The sequence below is a fragment of the Pseudophryne corroboree genome (genome assembly GCF_028390025.1).
Source record: "Pseudophryne corroboree isolate aPseCor3 chromosome 3 unlocalized genomic scaffold, aPseCor3.hap2 SUPER_3_unloc_7, whole genome shotgun sequence".
Lineage (NCBI taxonomy): Eukaryota > Metazoa > Chordata > Amphibia > Anura > Myobatrachidae > Pseudophryne > Pseudophryne corroboree.
In genome coordinates, this window is record NW_026967563.1 from 70,197 (window position 1) to 93,208 (window position 23,012).

General features: G+C 44.9%; 1 protein-coding gene across 2 annotated transcripts; it reads left to right on the top strand.

The window, feature by feature from the left end:
* The first annotated feature begins 3,035 nt into the window (after positions 1–3,035).
* LOC134984603 (zinc finger protein ZFP2-like) lies at positions 3,036–21,042 on the top strand. Of its 2 annotated transcripts, none has more exons than XM_063950146.1 (2): positions 3,036–4,306; positions 16,238–21,042. In XM_063950146.1, the coding sequence occupies exons 1-2, from the start codon at positions 3,253–3,255 to the stop codon at positions 17,551–17,553; spliced, it is 2,370 nt and encodes a 789-aa protein (XP_063806216.1). In that variant the 5' UTR covers positions 3,036–3,252; the 3' UTR covers positions 17,554–21,042. The 2 variants fall into 2 exon arrangements, with proteins under 2 accessions (XP_063806216.1, XP_063806217.1); XM_063950147.1 differs by having other exon boundaries at positions 16,241–21,042.
* The last annotated feature ends 1,970 nt before the right edge of the window (positions 21,043–23,012 follow it).

Genomic DNA, 23,012 nt, shown 5'->3' on the forward strand with positions numbered 1-23,012 from the left:
TGGCTGCGTTTCAAAAAATCAAGATGGCTTTTATGACCGCCCCAGTTTTGTTACAGCCCGATGTTAATAAGCCATTCGAGTTGGAGGTGGATGCTTCCACAGTAGGAGTGGGAGCTGTTCTCTCTCAGATGGGAGCTGATGGGAAGATTCATCCCTGTGGATTCTTTTCCCGCAAATTTCTTCCTGCAGAAGTTAATTATTCCATCGGAGATCAAGAGCTTCTGGCGATTAAACTGGCCCTTGAGGAATGGAGGTATCTCCTGGAAGGGGCGAAGTTTCCATTTAACATCTATACGGATCATAAAAACCTGCTCTATTTGAAGGCAGCTCAGTGCCTTAATCCTCGCCAGTCCCGATGGGCTATGTTCTTCTCCCGTTTTAATTTTAAGCTCCATTTCCGCCCAGGTTCTCAGAATACCAAAGCAGATGCCTTGTCTCGATCCATGGAATCCGAGGACGAGATGTCCGATCCAGTACCACGCTCCATCCTGGATCCTGTTGCATTTGCCTCATCACAAGTTTCTCCAGCTCCGCCTCCTGGTAAGACTTTTGTTGCTCCTGAACTCCGTTCTAAGTTGCTGTCTTGGGCTCATCAGTCTAAATTTACTGGGCATCCTGGTGTCCTAAAGACTTTTAAATTTCTCTCCGAGACATACTGGTGGCCGAAGATGAAAGTCGACATCAAAGACTTTGTGGCGTCTTGTCCTAAATGTGTGCAGCACAAGACTCCTCGTCAGTCTCCAGCAGGTCAGTTACAGCCATTATCCATTCCCAGCCGTCCTTGGTCACATCTGTCTATGGATTTTATCTCTGACCTTCCCTCCTCCCAAGGATTCAATACCATCTGGGTAGTGGTCGACAGATTTACCAAAATGGCTCATTTTGTTCCACTCCAAGGACTTCCTTCAGCTCCAAAACTGGCCCAAATCTTCCTACGGGAGATTTTCCGTTTACATGGACTACCCACTGAAATAATATCTGACCGTGGAGTTCAGTTTGTGGCAAGGTTTTGGAGAGCTCTCTGTTCTGCCATGCAGGTCCATCTCAAGTTCTCATCAGCTTATCATCCTCAGACGAATGGGCAGACAGAGAGGGTAAACCAGGAGTTGGAGACTTTCCTGAGACTGTACATATCATCTTCCCAAGATGACTGGGTGGATTTGCTCCCGTGGGCTGAATTCGCTCACAATTTCCGCTACCACACAGCTACTGAAACTACTCCGTTCTTCGCTGTTTATGGGCAACATCCACGTGTTCCTGATTTCAAGACCTTCCTAGCATCGATGTTCCTGCTGCCACTACTGTCCTCAGTCAGTTCTCGTCAATTTGGAAGAAGATTCATACTTCACTCAAAAAGGCTTCTGCCCGGTACAAGTTCTTTGCCGACCGCAAAAGACGTGCAGTTCCCAGCCTGAAACCTGGTGATAAAGTTTGGCTTTCCACCCGGCATCTTCGTCTTAAAGTGCCTTCGATGAAGTTTGCACCACGCTTCATCGGTCCTTTCTCCATCGAAAGAGTTCTTAGTCCTGTGGCTTACAAGCTCAAATTACCCCCTTCCTTGCGAATTCCTAATGCTTTCCATGTCTCTCTCCTCAGACCATTAGTCCTGAATCGCTTCCAAAGAGCTCTTCCAGCTGGCCAAGAATTCCAACTCAGCGGGGCATAGAGTTCGAGATAGAGAAGATTCTGGACTCCCGTCACCAGTATGGTCGTCTGCAATATCTCATCGACTGGGCCTGCTACGGTCCTGAGGAGAGGAGTTGGGTGAATTCTGCTGATGTCCACGCTCCCAGGTTGGTCCGTGTTTTCCACAGGTTTCATCCTTCCAAGCCACGTGGGTGTTCGGTGCCCACCCTTAAGGGAGGGGGTACTGTCAGGAATCGACTCACCGCTGTTATGTCTGTCCGCCGGAGCGGACTCCGTCCGGGGTCACTGCATGTTGCTGTCATCTGTCACCCTGCTCTTGGATGCCATCTCAGGCCTGGAAGCGCCCCTGGAGTCAACGGGCGTGAGAGCGCGCCGCGTTCCTGCCGGGCCGCGGCATGGGCGCCGCCATGACAGTATTCCCCAGTGTAAGTGCGGCAGCCAATCCGGAGCTTGGCCGCACCCCCTTGTCTCACTCCAGCCAATACCTGCCGGTCAGGGGGTATATCATGAGCTGCAGGGTGAGTCAGAGGTTGTCCTGAACTTTGTGTCACTCCTGCGACCCGTGTGTCTGGACCTGTTCTCCTGTTTCTCCGTGTTCCTGGATATTCTCCTGATCCTCCGTGTTCCTGGATATTCTCCTGTACCTCTGTTACCTCCGTGGAACTACAAGCACCAGCACTACAGCAATACCTCTCTGGCTTCACCTCCACCATCTGCAGTGTGCTCCAGCCTTCATCAGTAGAGACTCTCTCTCCAGGTGCATTCCGTCATCTCACCTGTGATTCAGCCTGCAGGCTGCCTGTGCACTTCCAACAGCACAGTGGACATTTAACATCAAGTCTCCTGCTCTGCTACCAGGCTTGCTACCATTATTTTCACCTCTGCTGGCTCCATGTTTTAACTATTCTGGTTCATGTCTGCATATCATACACTGCCATAGACTTTCAGCTCCCAAGCTGTATTCCTATCATTGCCATTACCATTGCCAATACCATTGCATTGCGTTTGTTTATTTTCTGCTGCATTATTATCTGGACTTTTCGTTGTTAATAAAACTACATTGTGCACATGCGCAGAAATCCAATCCTGCCTCCTCACTTCATTCCTCCTACCTCCACTGACCCACTAGCGCCCCCTCCGGGGACACAAACTAAACCGACTCTGACAGTGCTATAATATTATGTCCTATTCTCTCAGTCAAATTTTTCAAACTGAGGGAGGAGGGATGTGAAGGGGGAGGTGCCGGCTGTGCAGACAATGCTAATTTTAGATTGTGCCACACCTCCGGTTGCAAGCTTCACACCCCTACTGTATAAGACTCCAGTGTCCCCTAGAGGATTTAGAGAAATGGATTTATCGGTAAGTACCAAAATCATCTTTTTTTGGGTTATTTAGGTAGAACGTCTTTCTCGTATAAAGGCAGAAGATATAAGGAGAGAAGAAGAGACATATGTGACTGATATAAAGGCAGAATATATAGAGGGAGAAGAAGAGACATATGTGAATGATATAACGGGAAAAGATACAGAGGAAGAAGAAGAGACGTATGTGACTGATATAAAGACAGAAGATATAGAGGGAGAAGAAGAGACGTATGTGACTGATATGATGACAGAAGATACAGAGGGAGAAGAAGAGACGTATGTGACTGATATAAAGGCAGAAGATATAGAGGGAGAAGAAGTGACGTATGTGACTGATATAAAGACAGAAGATATAGAGGGAGAAGAAGAGACGTATGTGACTGATATGATGACAGAAGATACAGAGGGAGAAGAAGAGACGTATGTGACTGATATAAAGGCAGAAGATATAGAGGGAGAAGAAGTGACGTATGTGACTGATATAAAGGCAGAAGATACAGAGGGAGAAGAAGAGACGTATGTGACTGATATAAAGGCAGAATATATAGAGGGAGAAGAAGAGACGTATGTGACTGATATAAAGGCAGAAGATATAGCGAGAGAAGAAGAGACGTATGTGACTGATATAAAGGCAGAAGATACAGAGGGAGAAGAAGAGACGTATGTGACTGATATGATGACAGAAGATACAGAGGGAGAAGAAGAGACGTATGTGACTGATATAAAGGCAGAAGATATAGAGGGAGAAGAAGTGACGTATGTGACTGATATAAAGGCAGAAGATACAGAGGGAGAAGAAGAGACGTATGTGACTGATATAAAGGCAGAATATATAGAGGGAGAAGAAGAGACGTATGTGACTGATATAAAGGCAGAAGATATAGCGAGAGAAGAAGAGACGTATGTGACTGATATAAAGGCAGAAGATACAGAGGGAGAAGAAGAGACGTATGTGACTGATATAAAGACAGAAAATACAGAGGGAGAAGAAGAGACGTATGTGACTGATATAAAGGCAGAAGATACAGAGGGAGAAGAAAAGACATATGCGACTGATATGATGACAGAAGATACAGAAGGAGAAGAAGAGATGTATGTGACTGATATAAAGGCAGAAGATATAGCGGGAGAAGAAGAGACGTATGTGACTGATATCAAGGCAGAAGATACAGAGGGAGAAGAAGAGACGTATGTGACTGATATAAAGGCAGAAGATATAGATGGAGAAGAAGAGACGTATGTGAGGGGTGATCAGCAGTGTAAGGAAGATGAGATCCCTACAGATATCAGCACAGGTGAGTAAAAAACACTTATTACAGAAGTAACATATTCTCATTGCTCAGTCACTACAGCAATCTCTTATCCTACACCCTCCTCCGCCATCAGCACTGTTCTCAGTTGGGTGTTTATAACACAAGGCTATCCATGACAAACATCACATGTAGAGAGTTATTACACACATCACTATAGTGTTATTAAAAGTAACAAGCAGAAGTTTTTATGGATCATATATAAGTAGTAGTGTGTTTTTTGTGGCGCGCCTAATTTGTATGGGATCTAAATTTCTCAGTTTAGCAACCTTTTATTAAATAACCTTCATTTTGTTAGATGATGCAGGTATTAAATAACGCCTTGTATATAGTAGACCTATTTGGCCATTTGTGGTCAGGTTTATATCTTTACATTTAGCGAGGTGTAGTCATGGTGTAAAGGACAGAGTGTGATTCCTGATTAGTTAAAAAAACAAATACCAAATACTGAACAACATCACCAAGCAGGTAATTTCAACTTTAAACTTGTCATTTATTTTGTACTGTCTGGACATGGCTACTAATAACAGATGCACAGACATAATTCTTAAAGCTATGTGTGCAAATGCTAGGAGCTTAGGAGACAAAATTCCAGAGCTAATTGTGATAATGAACAGGGATAACCTGGATATTGTGGCAATTACAGAGTCATAGTGCAATGAGAATCATGACTGGGACATATCTATACCAGGATAGAATTTATTTAGAAAGGATAGAATGGTCAGTGTAGGAGGGAGGGTAGCAATGTATGTGGGAAAAAAAGCATGAATGCTACTTCAATTAATACAAAATATTTAAGACAAATCTGAAGCCCTTTTGGTCACCACAGAATCCGGGGGAAAGGACATTATTCGCATTGGGGTGATCTATAGATGACGTGGCCAGGGGCAGGATTTGAACAGGAATCTATTGTTGGACATCAGTAAAATGGCTTTAAAGGGAGAAGTCATAATCATAGGAGACATTAATTTACCTGATGCAAGGGGAGGGGTCTTTTGCAATTTCAGCTACAAGTGGTAATTTCCTTACAGGGAGCATCTCTCAATAAACAGCAGATATTTCCCTTCTGCATAGAAGAGCGGTCCGGAAAGAAAGAAGTAAACTTCCTTTTTGGGAGCACTCTTGTTAACTTAATTGCAATTAAAATATAACCTTTAATAACTATTCACTAAAAATTCATATAAATTGATCCTACTTAATTAAAAGAAAGATTACTATTGACTGAATTGTCAGTATTATATCAACCGGGGTGAAAAATATTTTATTTAGAAGAAATATATTCATATGTGTAATACTTTACCATCTAGAACACTTTCAGACAGCCGTGGGCTCTCCCTATTGTTTCCTGTAAATAGAATCAGTTACATGTGCATGGTATCCACACACACACCTTATTCATTATCATTTTCAGAAGGGAGACGCTGAGGCTTATATATACTGTCTATGTATGGTAGTTATCTCTTCCATACCTACTATACATAGACAGGAAAACTATGTATATAGGAAACTATACGTCTGTAAGACAATACAGAAGGAAACTATAGGTCAGTAAGACAATACAGAAGAAACTATAGGTCAGTAAGACATTACAGAAGAAACTATAGGTCAGTAAAACAATACAGAAGAAACTATAGGTCAGTAAGACAATACAGTAGGAAACTATAGGTCAGTAAGACAATACAGTCAGAAACTATAGGTCAGTAAGACAATACAGTAGGAAACTATAGGTCAGTAAGACAATACAGTCAGAAACTATAGTTCAGTAAAGGGCCCTACACACTTAAAGATTATCTGTCCAATCTGGCTGATTGGAAAGAAAATCCGGCAATGTCTGGGAGCAAATGACAATCAACCATTTGCTCCTAAAATCAAGAAAATGGACAAACACAGTTCAGATAAATTGGTTTAATGAAACAAATGTAACCAATCTGTCTGAAAGTCCATTTTTGTCTGTTTTCCAATCTTTGAGAGCAAATAGTAAATTGCCATTTGCTCCCAGACATTGCCATATTTTCTTTCCAATCAGCCAGATTGGACAGATAATCTTTTAGTGTGTAGGGCCCTAAGACAATACAGAAGAAACTTTAGGTCAGTAAGACAATACAGTAGGAAACTATAGGTCAGTAAGACAGGAAACTATAAGTCAGTAAGACAGTGATACAGTAGGAAACTATAGGTCAGTAAGACAATATAGAAGGAAACTATAGGTCAATAAGACAATACAGAAGGCAACTAGGTCAGTAAGACATTACAGAAGAAACTATAGGTCAGTAAGAATACAGAAGGAAACTATAGGTCAGTAAAACAATACAGAAGAAACTATAGGTCAGTAAGACATTACAGAAGGAAACTAGGTCAGTAAAACAATACAGAAGCCACTATATGTCAGTATGACAATACAGTAGGAAACTATAGGTCAGTAAGACAATACAGAAGAAACTATAGGTCAGTAAAGACAATACAATAGGAAACTACAGGTCAGTAAGACAATACAGTAGGAAACTGTAGATAGATAAGGCGTTGACATGCTTATCTAAGAAGGTGGCCCTGCCGTCACAGGATACGGCCGCCCTAAAGGATCCTGCGGATAGGAAGTAGGAAGGTATCCTGAAGTCTGTTTATACACATTCTGGTACTCTACTGAGGCCAGCAACTGCTTCGGCCTGGATGTGTAGTGCTGTGGCAGCATGGACAGATACTCTGTCTGAGGGGATAGATACCCTGGACAGGGAGACTATTTTACTGACCCTGGGACATATCAAAGACACTGTCTTATATATGAGGGATGCCCAGAGGGATATTTGCCTACTGGGCTCTAGAGTAAACGCAATGTCGACTTCTGCCAGAAGGTTCCTGTGGACTCGGCAGTGGACTGGTGATGCCGACTCTAAAAAACACATGGAGGTTTTACCTTACAAGGGTGAGGAATTGTTTGGGGACGGTCTCTCGGACCTGGTTTCCACAGCAATGGCTGGGAAGTCGAATTTTTTGCCATATGTTCCCTCACAGCCAAAGAATGCACCGTATTACCAAATGCACTTCTTTCGTTCACAAAAAAGCAAGAAAGTCAGAAGTGCATCTTTTCTTGCCAGAGGCAGGGGTAGAGGAAAGAAGCTGCACCATGCAGCTAGTTCCCAGGAACAAAAGTCCTCCCCGGCCTCCACTAAATCCAGCGCATGATGCTGGGGCTCCACAGGCAGAGCCAGGAGCGGTGGGGGCGCGTCTCCGAAATTTCAGCCACCAGTGGGTTCGCTCACGGGTGGATCCTTGGGCTATACAAATTGTGTCTCAGGGATACAAGCTGGAATTAGAAGTGACGCCCCCTCACCGTTACCTAAAATCGGCCCTGCCGGCTTCTCCCATGGAAAGTGAGGTAGTGTTGGCAGCAATTCACAAGTTATATCTCCAGCAGGTGGTGGTGAAGGTTCCCCTTCTTCAACATGGAAGGGGCTACTATTCCACAATGTTTGTGGTGCCGAAACCGGACGGTTCGGTCAGACCCGTTTTGAATTTAAAATCCCTGAACATTTATCTGAAGAAATTCAAGTTCAAAATGGAATCGCTCAGAGCGGTCATTGCAAGCCTGGAAGAGGGGGATTTTATGGTGTCGCTGGACATCAAGGATGCTTACTTGCATGTCCCCATTTATCCTCCTCATCAGGAGTACCTCAGGTTTGTGGAACAGGACTCTCATTACCAATTCCAGACGTTGCCGTTTGGCCTGTCCACGGCACCGAGAATATTTACCAAGGTAATGGCGGAGATGATGGTACTCCTTCGAAAGCAAGGAGTTACAATTATCCCATACTTGGACGATCTCCTCATAAAGGCGAGGTCCAGGGAGCAGTTGCTGATTGGCCTAGCACACTCTCAGGAAGTGTTGCAACAACACGGGTGGATCTTGAATATTCCAAAGTCGCACCTGATCCCTACGACGCGTCTGCCCTTCCTGGGCATGATTCTGGACACAGACCAGAAGAAGGTGTTTCTCCCGGCGGAGAAGGCTCAGGAGCTTGTGACTCTGGTCAGAGACCTCCTAAAACCGAAACAGGTGTCGGTGCATCACTGCACGCGAGTCCTGGGAAAGATGGTGGCGTCATATGAAGCCATTCCCTTCGGCAGGTTCCATGCGAGGATCTTTCAGTGGGATCTGTTGGACAAGTGGTCCGGATCGCATCTTCAGATGCATCGGCTGATCACCCTGTCCCCCAGGCCAGGGTGTCTCTTCTGTGGTGGCTTCAAAGTGCTCACCTCTTCGAAGGCCGCAGGTTCGGCATACAGGACTGGGTCCTGGTGACCACGGAAGCAAGCCTCCGAGGCTGTGGTCAAGTCAGGAGACTTCTCTGCACATCAGTATCCTGGAACTAAGGGCCATATACAACGCCCTGAGTCAAGTGGAGCCTTTGCTTCGAAACCAACCAGTGCTGATTCAATCAGACAATATCACCGCAGTGGCCCATGTAAACCGCCAGGGCAGCACAAGAAGCAGGGTGGCAATGGCGGAAGCCACCAGGATTCTTCGCTGGGCGGAGAATCACCTGCAAGCACTGTCAGCGGTGTTCATTCCGGGAGTGGACAACTGGGAAGCAGACTTCCTCAGCAGGCACGACCTCCACCCGGGAGAGTGGGGACTTTATCAAGAAGTCTTCACACAGATTGCAAATCGTTGGGAACTGCCACAGGTGGACATGATGGCGTCCCGCCTCAACAAAAAGCTAAAAAGGTATTGCGCCAGGTCAAGGGACCCTCAGGCAATAGCTATGGACGCACTAGTAACACCATGGGTGTACCAGTCAGTCTATGTGTTTCCTCCTCTTCCTCTCATACCAGAGGTGCTGAGAATTGTAAGAAAAAGAGGAGTGAGAACAATACTCATTGTTCCGGATTGGCCAAGAAGGACTTGGTACCCGGAACTGCAAGAAATGCTCACAGAGGACCCATGGCCTCTGCCTCTCAGACAGGACCTGTTGCAACAAGGGCCCTGTCTGTTCCAAGACTTACCGCGGCTGCGTTTGACGGCATGGCGGTTGAACACTGGATCCTAGCGGAAAAAGGCATTCCGAAGAAGTTGTTCCTACGCTGATAAAGGCTAGGAAGGACGTGACAGCAAAGCATTATCACCGTATATGGCGAAAATATGTTGCTTAGTGTGAGGCCAGGAAGGCCCCTGCAGAGGAATTCCAGGTGGGCCGGTTCCTGCACTTCCTACAGTCAGGAGTGTCTATGGGCCTAAAATGAGGGTCCATAAAGGTCCAGATTTCGGCCCTATCCATTTTCTTTCAAAAGGAACTGGCTTCACTGCCTGAGGTTCAGACGTTTGTTAAGGGAGTGCTGCATATTCAGCCCCCTTTTGTGCCACCAGTGGCACCATGGGATCTTAACGTGGTGTTGGGTTTCCTGAAATCCCACTGGTTTGAGCCACTTAAAACCGTGGAGCTAAAGTATCTCACGTGGAAAGTGGTCATGCTGTTGGCCTTAGCTTCGGCTAGGCGTGTGTCAGAATTGGTGGCTTTATCATGTAAAAGACCCTATCTGGTTTTCCATATGGACAGGGCAGAATTGCGGACACGTCCGCAATTTCAGCCAAAGGTGTTGTCATCTTTTCATTTGAACCAACCTATTGTGGTGCCTGCGGCTACTCATGACTTGGAGGATTCCAAGTTGCTTGACGTAGTCCGGGCTTTGAAGATTTATGTTACCAGAACGGCTGGAGTCAGGAAGACTGACTCGCTGTTTATCCTGTATGCATCCAACAAGCTGGGTGCTCCTGCTTCAAAGCAAACTATTGCTCGCTGGATCTGTAACACGATTCAGCAGGCTCATTCTGCGGCTAGATTGCCGCATCCAAAATCAGTGAAAGCCCATTCCACAAGGAAGGTGGGCTCTTCTTGGGCGGCTGCCCGAGGGGTCTCGGCAGTACAGCTTTGCCGAGCTGCTACTTGGTCAGGTTCAAACACATTTGCAAAATTCTACAAGTTTGATACCCTGGCTGAGGAGGACCTTGTGTTTGCCCAGTCGGTGCTGCAGAGTCATCCGCACTCTCCCGCCCATTTGGGAGCTTTGGTATAATCCCCATGGTCCTTACGGAGTCCCCAGCATCCACTAGGACGTTAGAGAAAATAAGATTTTACTCACCGGTAAATCTATTTCTCGTAGTCCGTAGTGGATGCTGGGCGCCCGTCCCAAGTGCAGACTTTCTGCAATACGTGTATATAGTTATTGCTTACTAAAGGGTTATGTTATGTGGCATCCGTTGAGTGATGCTCGTTTGTTATTCATGCTGTTAACTGGGTATGTTATCACAAGTTGTACGGTGTGATTGGTGTGGCTGGTATGAGTCTTACCCTGGATTCCAAAAATCCTTTCCTTGTACTGTCAGCTCTTCCGGGCACAGTTTCCTTAACTGAGGTCTAGAGGAGGGGCATAGAGGGAGGAGCCAGTGCACACCAGGTAGTACTAAATCTTTGTTTAGAGTGCCCAGTCTCCTGCGGAGCCCGTTTATTCCCCATGGTCCTTACGGAGTCCCCAGCATCCACTACGGACTATGAGAAATAGATTTACCGGTGAGTAAAATCTTATTTTTTACCATTTATTCCCCAACAGCAAAAGAAAATATCACCGTATCAGATGCAGTCCTTTCGGTCGCAAAAGTCCAGAAGAGGTCGGGGGTCCTCCTTCCTTGCCAGAGGTAAGGCTGGAGGGATAGAGAACCCGCTTCGGCCAGTGCCCAGGAACAAATGTCCTCCCCGGCTACTTCAAAACGCTCAGCATGACGCTGGGGCTCCCCTGAGGGAGTCTGCACCGGTGGGGGCACGTCTTCGACTTTTCAGCCAGGCCTGGGTCAGCTCAGACCTGAATCCTTGGGTGTTGGAAATAGTTTCCCTGGGTTACAAACTGGAATTCGAAGAGGTGCCTCCGCGCTGATATTTCAAGTCGGCATTACCAGCTTCTACACCAGAACGGAATGTAGTGTTAGCTGCAATTCAAACGCTGTGTCTACAGCAACTAATTATCAGGGTTCCCTTGAACCAGCAGGGAAGAGGCTACTACTCAACCCTCTTTGTGGTCCCGAAACCGGACGGTTCGGTAAGACCTATTTTGCATCTAAAATCCCTAAACCTGTACATGAAAAGATTCAAATTCAAGATGGAATCCCTCAGGACGATTATAGCCAGTATGGTGTCACTGCACATAAAGGATGCGTACCTTCATGTCCCCATATATCCCTCCCATCAGGAATACCTAAGATTCATTGTACAGGATTGTCATTACCAATTTCAGACGTTGCCGTTTGGGCTTTCCACGGCCCTGAGGATTTTGTCAGAAATCATGGTGCTCCTGCGCAAGCATGGAGTCACAATTATCCCATACTTGGACGATCTCCTGATAAAGGTGAGATCAAGAGAGAAAATTGCTGAACAGTGTAACGCTCTCTCTGAGAGTGCTCCAGCAACACGGTTGGATTCTGAATCTACCGAAGTCACAGTTGATTCCGACAACTCGACTAATGTTCCTAGGTATGATACTGGATACGGAACAAATGAAGGTTTTTCTTCCGTTGGGGAAGGCCCAGGACATCCAGAACATGGTCAGAGACCTGCTAAAACCGAAAAGGGTTCAACAATGCACTCGAGTTCTGGGAAAAATGGTGGCGGACTACGAGGCCATCCCCTTCGGCAGGTTCCATGCGAGGACGTTTCAATGGGACTTTCTGGACAAATGGTCCGGGTCGCATCTGCACTTACATCAAGGGCCAGGGTGTCTCTCCTATGGTGGCTACAAAGTGCTGACCTGCTGGAGGGTCGCAGGTTCGGAATTCAGGACTGGATCCTGGTAACCACGGACGCGAGCCTCCGAGGATGGGGAGCAGTCACCCAAGGAAAACATTTTCAGGGACTGTGGTCAGACCAGGAATCCTGTCTACACATTAACGTGTTGGAACTCAGGGCCATATACAACGGCCTTCGACAAGCGTAGAGTTTTCTTCGAAACCTACCAGTTCTGATTCAATCAGACAATGTCACAGCAGTGGCTCATGTGAACCACCAAGGCGGGACAAGAAGCAGAGTCGCGATGACGGAAGCCGCAAGGATTCTTCGCTTGGCGGAAAATCACGTAAGCGCTCTGTCGGCTGTTTTCATTCCGGGAGTGGACAACTGGGAAGCAGACTTCCTCAGCAGACACGATCTCCATCCAGGAGAGTGGGGACTTCATCAAGAAGTCTTTGCAGATATAACACGTCTTTGGGGAATTCCTCAAATAGACATGATGGCGTCACGCCTCAACAAAAAGCTTCGGAGGTATTGTGCCAGGTCTCTGGACCCTCAGGCAGTAGCAGTAGACTACCTGGTAACACCGTGGGTGTTCCACTCAGTCTCCATGTTTCCTCCTCTTCCTCTCATCAAAAAAGTGTTGAGGATCATAAGGCGAAGAAGAGTACAGACGATACTCGTTGTTCCAGACTGGCCTCGAAGGGCCTGGTACTCAGATCTTCAAGAGATGCTCACAGGAGATCCCTGGCCTCTCCCTCTGAGGGAGGACCTGTTGCAACAGGGGCCCTGTATATTCCAAGACTTACCGCGGTTACGTTTGACGGCATGGCGGTTGAACGCCGAATCCTAGCGGAGAAGGGGATTCCGGAGGAGGTCATCCCTACTTTAATAAAGGCTAGGAAGGAGGTGACGGTGAAACATTATCACCGTATCTGGCGAAAGTATGTGTCTTGGTGTGAAAACAAGAACGCGCCTATGGAAGATTTTCATTTGGGGCGTTTTCTCCACTTCCTGCAGACAGGAGTGGATATGGGCCTGAAATTAGGTTCTGTTAAGGTACAGATTTCAGCCCTTCGATTTTCTTTCAGAGGGAATTGGCTTCTCTTCCAGAAGTCCAGACGTTTGTAAAGAGAGTGCTGCACATCCAGCCTCCTTATGTGCCTCCAGTGGCACCGTGGGACCTGAACGTGTTGTTGCAGTTCCTAAAATCACACTGGTTTGAACCACTTAACAGGGTTGAGTTTAAATTTCTTACCTGGAAGGTGGTCATGTAGTTGGCCTTGGCATCGACAAGGAGAGTGTCAGAATTGGCGGCCTTGTCACACAAGAGCCCCTACTTGATTTTTCATGTGGATAGAGCGGAATTGAGGACACACCCTCAATATTTGCCTAAAGTGGTTTCTTCATTCCATCTGGTGCCTGTGGCTACGAGTGACTTGGAGGATTCCAGGTCCCTGGACGTAGTCAGGGCTTTGAAGATTTATGTAGCCAGAACGGCTAGAATTAGGAAAACAGAGGCACTGTTTGTCCTGTATGCTGCTAATAAGATTGGCGCACCTGCTTCGAAGCAGACTATTGCTCACTGGATCTGTAATACGATTCAGCAGGCTCATTCTGCGGCTGGATTGCCGCTTCCAAATTCGGTTAAGGCCCATTCCACTAGGAATGGTGGGCTCTTCTTCGGCGGCTGCCCGAGGCGTCTCGGCATTACAGCTTTGCCGTGCGGCGACTTGGTCGGAGTTTGATACCCTGGCTGACGAGGACCTAGCTTTTGCTCAGTCGGTGCTGCAGAGTCATTCGCACTCTCCCGCCCGATTGGGAGCTTTGGTATAAACCCCATGGTCCTTACGGAGTCCCCAGCATCCTCTAGGACTTAAGAGAAAATAATATTTTAAACCTACCGGTAAATCTATTTCTCCTAGTCCGTAGAGGATGCTGGGCGCCCGTCCCAGTGCGGAAACTCTGCAAGACTTGCATATAGTTGTTGCTTACATAAGGGTTATGTTACAGTTGGAGTCGGTTTTGGACCGTCACTGTTGTTGTTCATACGGTTAACTGGTTATGTATGTTCCAGGTTACATGGTTTGATTGGTGTGGGCTGGTATGAATCTTGCCCTTGGATTTTTAAATCCTGCCTTGTATTGTCCATCTCCTCTGGGCACAGTTCTCTAACTGAGGTCTGGAGGAGGGGCATAGAGGGAAGAGCCAGTGCACACCCATAGGAAAAGTTCTATTTAGGTGCCCATGTCTCCTGCGGAGCCCGTCTATACCCCATAGTCCTTACGGAGTCCCCAGCATCCTCTACGGACTAGGAAAAATAGATTTACCGATAGGTTTAAAATCTTATTATAAATGAGTTCCTTCTAACACCGCACAACTGCTCAGTGCGCAGACATTTGTGAGCAAAATAAAAAATCTATGGAGAAATATCACCAATAACTTTTTGCGGCTAATTGGTTAGGGAGTTTTTGCGATGAACTGAATCCCCCCCACACAGTGTTTATACATACAGTATGATGTTCCATTGAGATTACCGCTGGAGGAAACTCTGCCACAATATTATTAAATGTGTAATTTATCCCATCCTCGTATGGGTGTAATATATAAATATATTCTTACTGACCAGGATTACCAGCACTGAATCAATTATCACCCAATATAATATACATGCCGATGTTTAACAACAAATACACTTGTTTCTTTATTACTTTATTCACCTTTATACATTTACCTTTGTGTTTAATATATCACTGATTTATCTTACATACTTTACTGTACTTAATAAAGGTTATATATTATTTATTAGTGCACAAACAGGACAGCACTGTCTCTTCTTTGCTGTTTTATTATTGCAAATCCCATGTCACCTCTAGTAATCCCACATGAGCGTCCATGTCACCTCTAGTAATCACACATGAGCGTCCATGTCACCTCTAGTAATCCCACATGAGCGTCCGTGTCACCTCTAGTAATCCCACATGAGTGTCCATGTCACCTCTAGTAATCCCACATGAGCGTCCATATAACCTCTAGTAATCCCACATGAGCGTCCATGTCACCTCTAGTAATCCCACATGAGCGTCCTTGTCACCTCTGGTAATCCCACATGAGTGGCCATGTCACCTCTAGTAATCCCACATGAACGTCCATGTCACCTCTAGTAATCCCACATGAGCGTCCATATAACCTCTAGTAATCCCACATGAGCGCCCATGTCACCTCTAGTAACCCCACGTGAGCATCCATGTCACCTCTAGTAACCCCACATGAACATCCATGTCACCTCTAGTAACCCCACGTGAGCGTCCATGTCACCTCTAGTAACCCCACGTGAATGTCCATGTCACCTCTAGTAACCCCACATGAGCGTCCATGTCACCTCTAGTAACCCCACGAGCGCCCATGTCACCTCTAGTAACCCCACATGAGCGTCCATGTCACCTCTATTAACCCCACATGAGCGTCCATGTCACCTCTAGTAATCCCACATGAGCGTCCATGTCACCTCTAGTGATCCCACATGAGCATCCGTGTCACCTCTAGTGATCCCACATGAGCGTCCATGTCACCTCTAGTAACCCCACATGAGCGTCCATGTCACCTCTAGTAATCCTACGTGAGCATCCGTGTCACCTCTAGTAATCCCACGTGAGCGTCCGTGTCACCTCTAGTAATCCCACGTGAGCGTCCTTGTCACCTCTAGTAATCCCACGTGAGCGTCCCTGTCCCCTCTAGTAATCCCACGTGAGCGTCCCTGTCACCTCTAGTAATCCCACGTGAGCGTCCCTGTCTCCTCTAGTAATCCCACGTGAGCGTCCGTGTCACCTCTAGTAATCCCACGTGAGCGTCCGTGTCACCTCTAGTAATCCCACGTGAGTGTCCGTGTCACCTCTAGTAATTCCACGTGAGCGTCCACGTCACCTCTAGTAATCCCACATGAGCATCCACGTCCCCTCTAGTAATCCCACATGAGCGTTCAGTGTTGATCAAGCTCCATTCTAAGCATCCTAGCTTTTTTTGTTTTTTAATAAACATAAAAGCAATGATTACAGGTAAAAATGTCAGTTATAGAATTATATATTGTATCCTGTAACACCCTGGGTCTTGTCTACTCATTATATATATTAATGTATTTTATTTCCAGCAGATGGACACACAAGCAGGAATATCTCAGAAGGACATCTAATGTTATCCCTAGATTCTGAAATAACAGATAATGACAGTAGACAGGATTCTCCAGGAGCTAACCCCATTACCCCAATTATTCATCCAGCTCTATCAGCTGATCCCTCTGATACTGGGAAATGTTCTCCTGATCACTCTGATATTGGTGCATCTGTTACAGCTCTGACAGTAGATACAGTGTTTCCTTGTTCTATAGATGCCAAATGTTTTACACAGAACACAAAGCCTATTACCCATCAGCCAGCTAAGGCAGGGGACGGGCCATTTCCATGTTCTGAGTGTGGGAAATGTTTTACATATAAATCATATCTTGTTAGACATGAGAGAAGTCACACAGGTGAGAAGCCGTATTCCTGTTCTGAGTGTGGGAAATGTTTCGCATATAAATCACAACTTGTTACACATCAGAGAAGTCACACAGGTGAGAAGCCATATTCCTGTTCTGAGTGTGGGAAATGTTTTGCATACAAATCACATTTTGTTATTCATCAGCATGCTCACACAGGTGAGAGGCCATTTTCCTGTTCTGAGTGTGGGAAATGTTTTACATATAAATCATATCTTGTTAGACATGAGAGAAGTCACACAGGTGAGAGGCCATTTTCCTGTTCTGAGTGTGGGAAATGTTTTGCATGTAAATCAGTTCTTGTTACACATCAGAGAAGTCACACAGGTGAGAAGCCATTTTCCTGTTCTGAGTGTGGGAAATGTTTTTTATCGACATCACATCTTGTTAGTCATCAGAGAAGTCACACAGGTGAGAAGCCATATTCCTGTTCTGAGTGTGGGAAATGTTTTTTATCGACATCACATCTTGTTAGTCATCAGAGAAGTCACACAGGTGAGAAGCCGTACTCCTGTTCTGAGTGTAGGAAATGTTTTGCACAGAAACCAGCTCTTGTTATACATCAGAGAAGTCACACAGGTGAGAAGCCATATTCCTGTTCTGAGTGTGGGAAATGTTTTTTATCGACATCACATCTTGTTAGTCATCAGAGAAGTCACACAGGTGAGAAGCCGTACTCCTGTTCTGAGTGTGGGAAATGTGTTGCATGGAAATCACATCTTGTTATTCATCAGAGAAGTCACACAGGTGAGAAGACGTATTCCTGTTCTGAGTGTGGGAAATGTTTTGCACACAAATCACATTTAGTTACACATCAGAGAAGTCACACAGGTGAGAAGCCATTTTCCTGTTCTGACTGTGGGAAATGTTTTTCATCGACATCACATCTTGTTAGACATCAGAGGAGTCACACAGGTGAGAAGCCATAGTCCTGTTCTGAGTGTGGGAAATGTTTTGCACGGAAATCAGTTCTTGTTAAACATCAGCGATTTCACAGATGAGAAGCCATTTTCATGCTGTGAGAGAAATAAATCTGCTCTTGTTGAACATATTAGACATTACCCAAGTCCGAAACCATTTACATCTTCTGGAGTATAATTATCACTGTCGTCCAATGTTCCTCAAGGGTGAATCCGATCTCCTATGCTTTATAAAATATACATGCTACCACTGGGTGATATAATCAGACGTCATGGCCTGATCTACCACTGCTATGCAGATGACCTGCTTTTTGCTCCATGTACTGAGAACCTAATACCAATAAATGGTTGTCTAGCTGAGCGCCAGGGGTGGATGATGCCAGTTGGCTGTGACTCAGTCTTTGTGAAACATAATAGAAGCTCCCAAACAAAGGACAAGACTACAGCTTTACCAACCATCTGGATTTATGCTTTGGTGTTCAGAATCGCAAAATACTGAACGTGTGCTGAATCTTTGTGTTGTCCTGGTATGTGGATGACACAGACATCAGGTATCCGCCACATACAATTCCTCATTCTTCCATCTGTGGACCATAACCAGAATCAAGCTCTTGATTCCCTCAGAAGTTCATAGACTACTGCAATGCCATCTACCTGGGTCACCCAGCAAAAGAATTACAGAGCTTTCAGGTTTTCCAAAAGGTGGAGAAAGTAAATTCTCCTCCCAATTGGAGAGTAACCCGCACCAGGATATAACTGTCCTGATAGTTTATGTACTTGGGGTACCTTTATATTAAATAATACCACTATCACAATTAAGTGAATAAATCGTGGGACATTCTCAAGGTAATTATAGGTGCTACCAACTGATTTAGGTCAAGGAATAAAGTCAAATCCCCAAAGGGAGGGGAAAGAAAAAATAAATCAGTTTTTTTGTGCGGTGCACACAACCCAATATCCAATATATTAAAATATTTTTCTTTATTGATAAATTGTTAAAAAATCCCTATGTTATTCGTATTTATAGGCAAAATTGCCACACTTAATATTTATTAATTTTATGTATAATTAAGGATATTAATCAGACTAGTATTGTCCTTAAATTTGTAATCAAGCAAAGTAATAAAAGATAGTAAGGAAAGTGAAAAAGAATGAAAATTAAGTGAATAAAGATTAAAAACAAAGCTGGTGTGTCGAGTGCCTTTTGTATTTATGTAATAAGATGGTCCTAATGTGCGTAAACCGTACTGGTTCCCACTGAGTTATATTGACATAAAAGGTTCTTACTGGGAAATACGTGAATATTTAACTGCAATAATACTCATTACTGGGATGTGTTCCACAGATGCAATATGGTATTAATAATTATGATAGTAAATGTGTGTCGGTTAACAGATGATTTCAGACAGAGACACAGATCCTATATTGTAATAGTTATTGCAGGTTCCACACGATCCCATCCCTGGGGTGTTGCATATTATGCCTGCAGAGTTCGTTTACTCAAGGTGATTTATTGTGTCTTTTATTGTAGTGCAAAGGATACATGTGAGGTAAGAGATAAGTCACTCAATAGAGCACCCAAAGTTGTCACATTACCCACATCAAGTGCTATTTAGGCACAGTTGCCTGAATAATATTGGCAAGCTGGACTGTGAATTTGCTATAAAATATTATTGTCACTACAATGTCCTGCTGAATCACCACCTTTAATTTCCCATGTGATCTGTGACTCAGAAAAGATCCAAAGATAGTCAGTTGACACAGTAATTTGGGCCAGCAATAACTCCTATGTGGTCATCCAGCGCCCCATCTGATATGATGTGCACGATTTAAATATATCACCGTGCAATCTGTAGTTGCAGTTAGTGCCTCTATAGTTGGATTCTTGCTTTCTGCTGCTAATATTGCGCAGTTCTCATTCTCATTAATAGAGATCTCGATCCAACTCAATCCATATGCTTATACACTTGGTAATAAGCGTACTCCTGCTAGATGTTTAGCGGTGCAGTGATTGCTTTCAAGTGTCTAACAGTCGTATATATTATTGCAATTAGACAGGCAATTACACCGCTCATCTGGTATGCTGTATGCAGGTTGATGATAACACATTCACCTATGTTTTTAATTGCTATAAACTCCACCTATAAGTTTGGCAGTGCAGTGATTGTTATGGTGCAGCACGTCAGTGAAATGTCACAATGGAGATTATTGATTCCTGAGGATACTGCTGTAAGTTTGGTAGTACTGTAATTCGTTTCTAATTTCTAACAGTCACGTATGTTTTACAGTAGCACGGGCGGTTGTACCGCTCGTCAGGTACACTGTATACAGGCTAATAATAGCACATTCTCCTGTGTAGATACTGCTACAAGTTTGGCTGTGCCGTAATTAGTTTCCAATTTCCAACAATCACATATGTTTCACAATGAGACGAGCGGTTGCACCGCTCGTTAGATACACTGTATACAGGCTAATAATAACACCTTCTCCTGTGATCTTAATTATCAATACTTCTACTATATGTTCATCAGTGCAGTAATTAATTTCAGATTTCTACCAGTCACATATAGTATTATGACTGGGCGGGCAGTTGCACCGCTCGTCGTAACGCTATCTGCAGGTTAACAGAGGCACATTCTCCTATGTACGTACACACATTTGATCGGACACTTTTTCTAACATTTATATATTGCACATTAGACACATCAGCCTAACGCCAATGCACATTTCGCTCATAGGCTTCCTCAGGGCACTATATCTTGCAGCTAGTACAGAATGCAGCAGCCAAGCTGTTACCTGACCAGCCCGTTCCAGCCTCATAACACCCATTCTCTACTCCCTTCACCGGCTGCCTGTAAGATGACAAATCTATTTCATAATTAACTAAATGACCTTCCCAGCCCAGCATTACATGGTCCAAGGTACTAGAAGCAGCTTCTGCCTCCTTACTGCCCTGCTGGCTTCTACAGATGAAGGACTGTTACCAGCAGTACCAAGAATCTCCTGTAATTCATTTATGGGTTGAACGTTTAGCTTTGACCATGGAACTCACTGCCTTGCACAGTCCAAGAGGCCTCCACTCTAGAGACCTTCACAAGCAGACTGATGACTGCTACTCACACTTTTCATTAATGTACCTCTATTTACTTCCTAAATAATACATCCCAAATGCTTAGGTCTTTATTCTGCTGTTTATTTTGTATCTTGTGCTTTGTGTGAATGTGTAATGCCAGTTTCCACAATCTGTATTGCTGCACGACAATATGGCGGCCATTGGAACGTGTTTTCACTTCTTGTAGTTTACCTAACTTGTTGCAGACACTCATCTTGACATGGAGTGTTTTCTGATACAAGATCCTATCCATATATACCCTGTACATTATCATGTGCATTAGAGTCACCCGGGTTCCATCTGCGGTGGTTTGTTGTATGTTACATCTATATGGTGCGGATACTCCCCTGTATGATTTCATAATAAAAGCTTTTGTTTGCATCTAATTATTGCATTATAGCTTTTATTTTTTTATCTGTTTTATATTCCCGTCTGAGTAATTACGCCATAATATCTAATCTCGGAGTGGACCCCAAAAGATGTAAAGAAACCGTGTAAGTTTTCCATCATTCTGTTTCATATAAGCATACAGGTAAGTGATGGCACGGTGGTCACTGACCGTCACATTCCGGTGGTATAATGGAAGTGGACTGTCTGGGCTTATTCTAGTCTACTGCAGAAATAAAAAACTCAGCCTTTATCCTGCTTATAAAAATTACAAAGCCCATAAATCAAGCTGGCCGGACAAGACAGAAGCCACATTAATGGTGGCACATCATATAGGCTGAAGACCCATGCTTCAGCTATATATGGCATAACTCACTCTTCACCCACAAAAACCTTCCCTTCACCATTCGCAATGTCCACCATTGCCCCTTCAGAAGGGTCAAAACTTTCCTTTGCTTGTTCCACCTCCTCCTGTACAGAGCCCAGGACCACCTCCATGACCATTTCATATTTATCTGGAGGCCAGGCATCTGGGAGGTTCATGGCCTGAGATGACCACAGAACCACCAGGTAGTGGGCAGAAAGAATCCACAGCCTCCTGAGGAACTGGAGAGTCCAAAGTTCCACCCCACATGAGGTAGAGAAGGGTCAACCACAGGGTCTGGCTCACCTATTTCCTTCCTAAAAGCTGCTCTTTACCCACTTTGGTACATGTGGGATCCCACTCCAATTTCCCTTGAGAGTCCTTACCCTCACTAATCCCTTCTGAACCTACTAACCCACAGAAATACTAACAATGGCCCTCATTCCGAGTCGTTCGCTCGGTATTTTTCATCGCATCGCAATGAAAATCCGCTTAGTACGCATGCGCAATGTTCGCACTGAGACTGCGCCAAGTTATTTTGCTAAGAAGATAGTATTTTTACTCACAGCTTTTTCTTCGCACCGGCGATCGTAGTGTGATTGACAGGAAATGGGTGTTACTGGGCGGAAACACAGCGTTTTATGGGCGTGTGGTTGAAAACGCTACCGTTTCCGGAAAAAACGCAGGAGTGGCCGGAGAAACGGGGGAGTGTCTGGGCGAACGATGGGAGTGTTTATGACGTCAAACCAGGAACGACAAGCACTGAACTGATCGCAGATGCTGAGTAAGTCAGAAGCTACTCTGAAACTGCTAAGTAGTTTGTAATTGCAATATTGCGAATACTTCGGTCGCAATTTTAAGATGCTAAGATACACTCCCAGTAGGCGGCGGCTTAGCGTGAGCAACTCTGCTAAATTCGCCTTGCGACCGATCAACTCGGAATGAGGGCCAATATACATTTTCAACAGCTTTCCACTTCCCTGCAACAACTGCTCTCACCAATCTCTACATTTACTACACCTGACACTGCTATATCACACCTGCAGCAGACCCTAGAGAGTGCCCTTGATGAAGTGGCTCCAGCTACCCATCACACTCCACGTAGGCTTAGATGCCTACCATGGCACTCTAAATCAACAAGACACCTACAAAAACTGTCACGTAAAGTAGAACATCAGTGGCGTAAATCTCAGAATCCAAGTGACTTTCTCACATATAAGACTACCTACTACTCCTATCATCAGGCCCTGGACACTGCCAAACAAACATATTTCCAATCTCTCATCTCTTATCATGCCAATAACCCCAAGCCACTTTTTAATACGTTTAAATCACTTCTTTACCCTCCCTCACCTCCCCCACTAGCTACTATCAGTGCACAAGAACTTGCTTCCTACTTCAAGGATAAGATTGATAAAATCTGAGATGAAATGGTATGCTCTTCCTCAGCCAGTGACCTGCTCAATTCCCTACCTGAACCGTCTGGCACTTTCTCTTCATTTGATCCCACAAGTGAAGATGAAGTATCATCAGTCTTTCCATCCTCCTACTCCACTACCTCTCCTCTTGATCCTATACCCTCACAGGTCAGTAAAACCTTGTCTC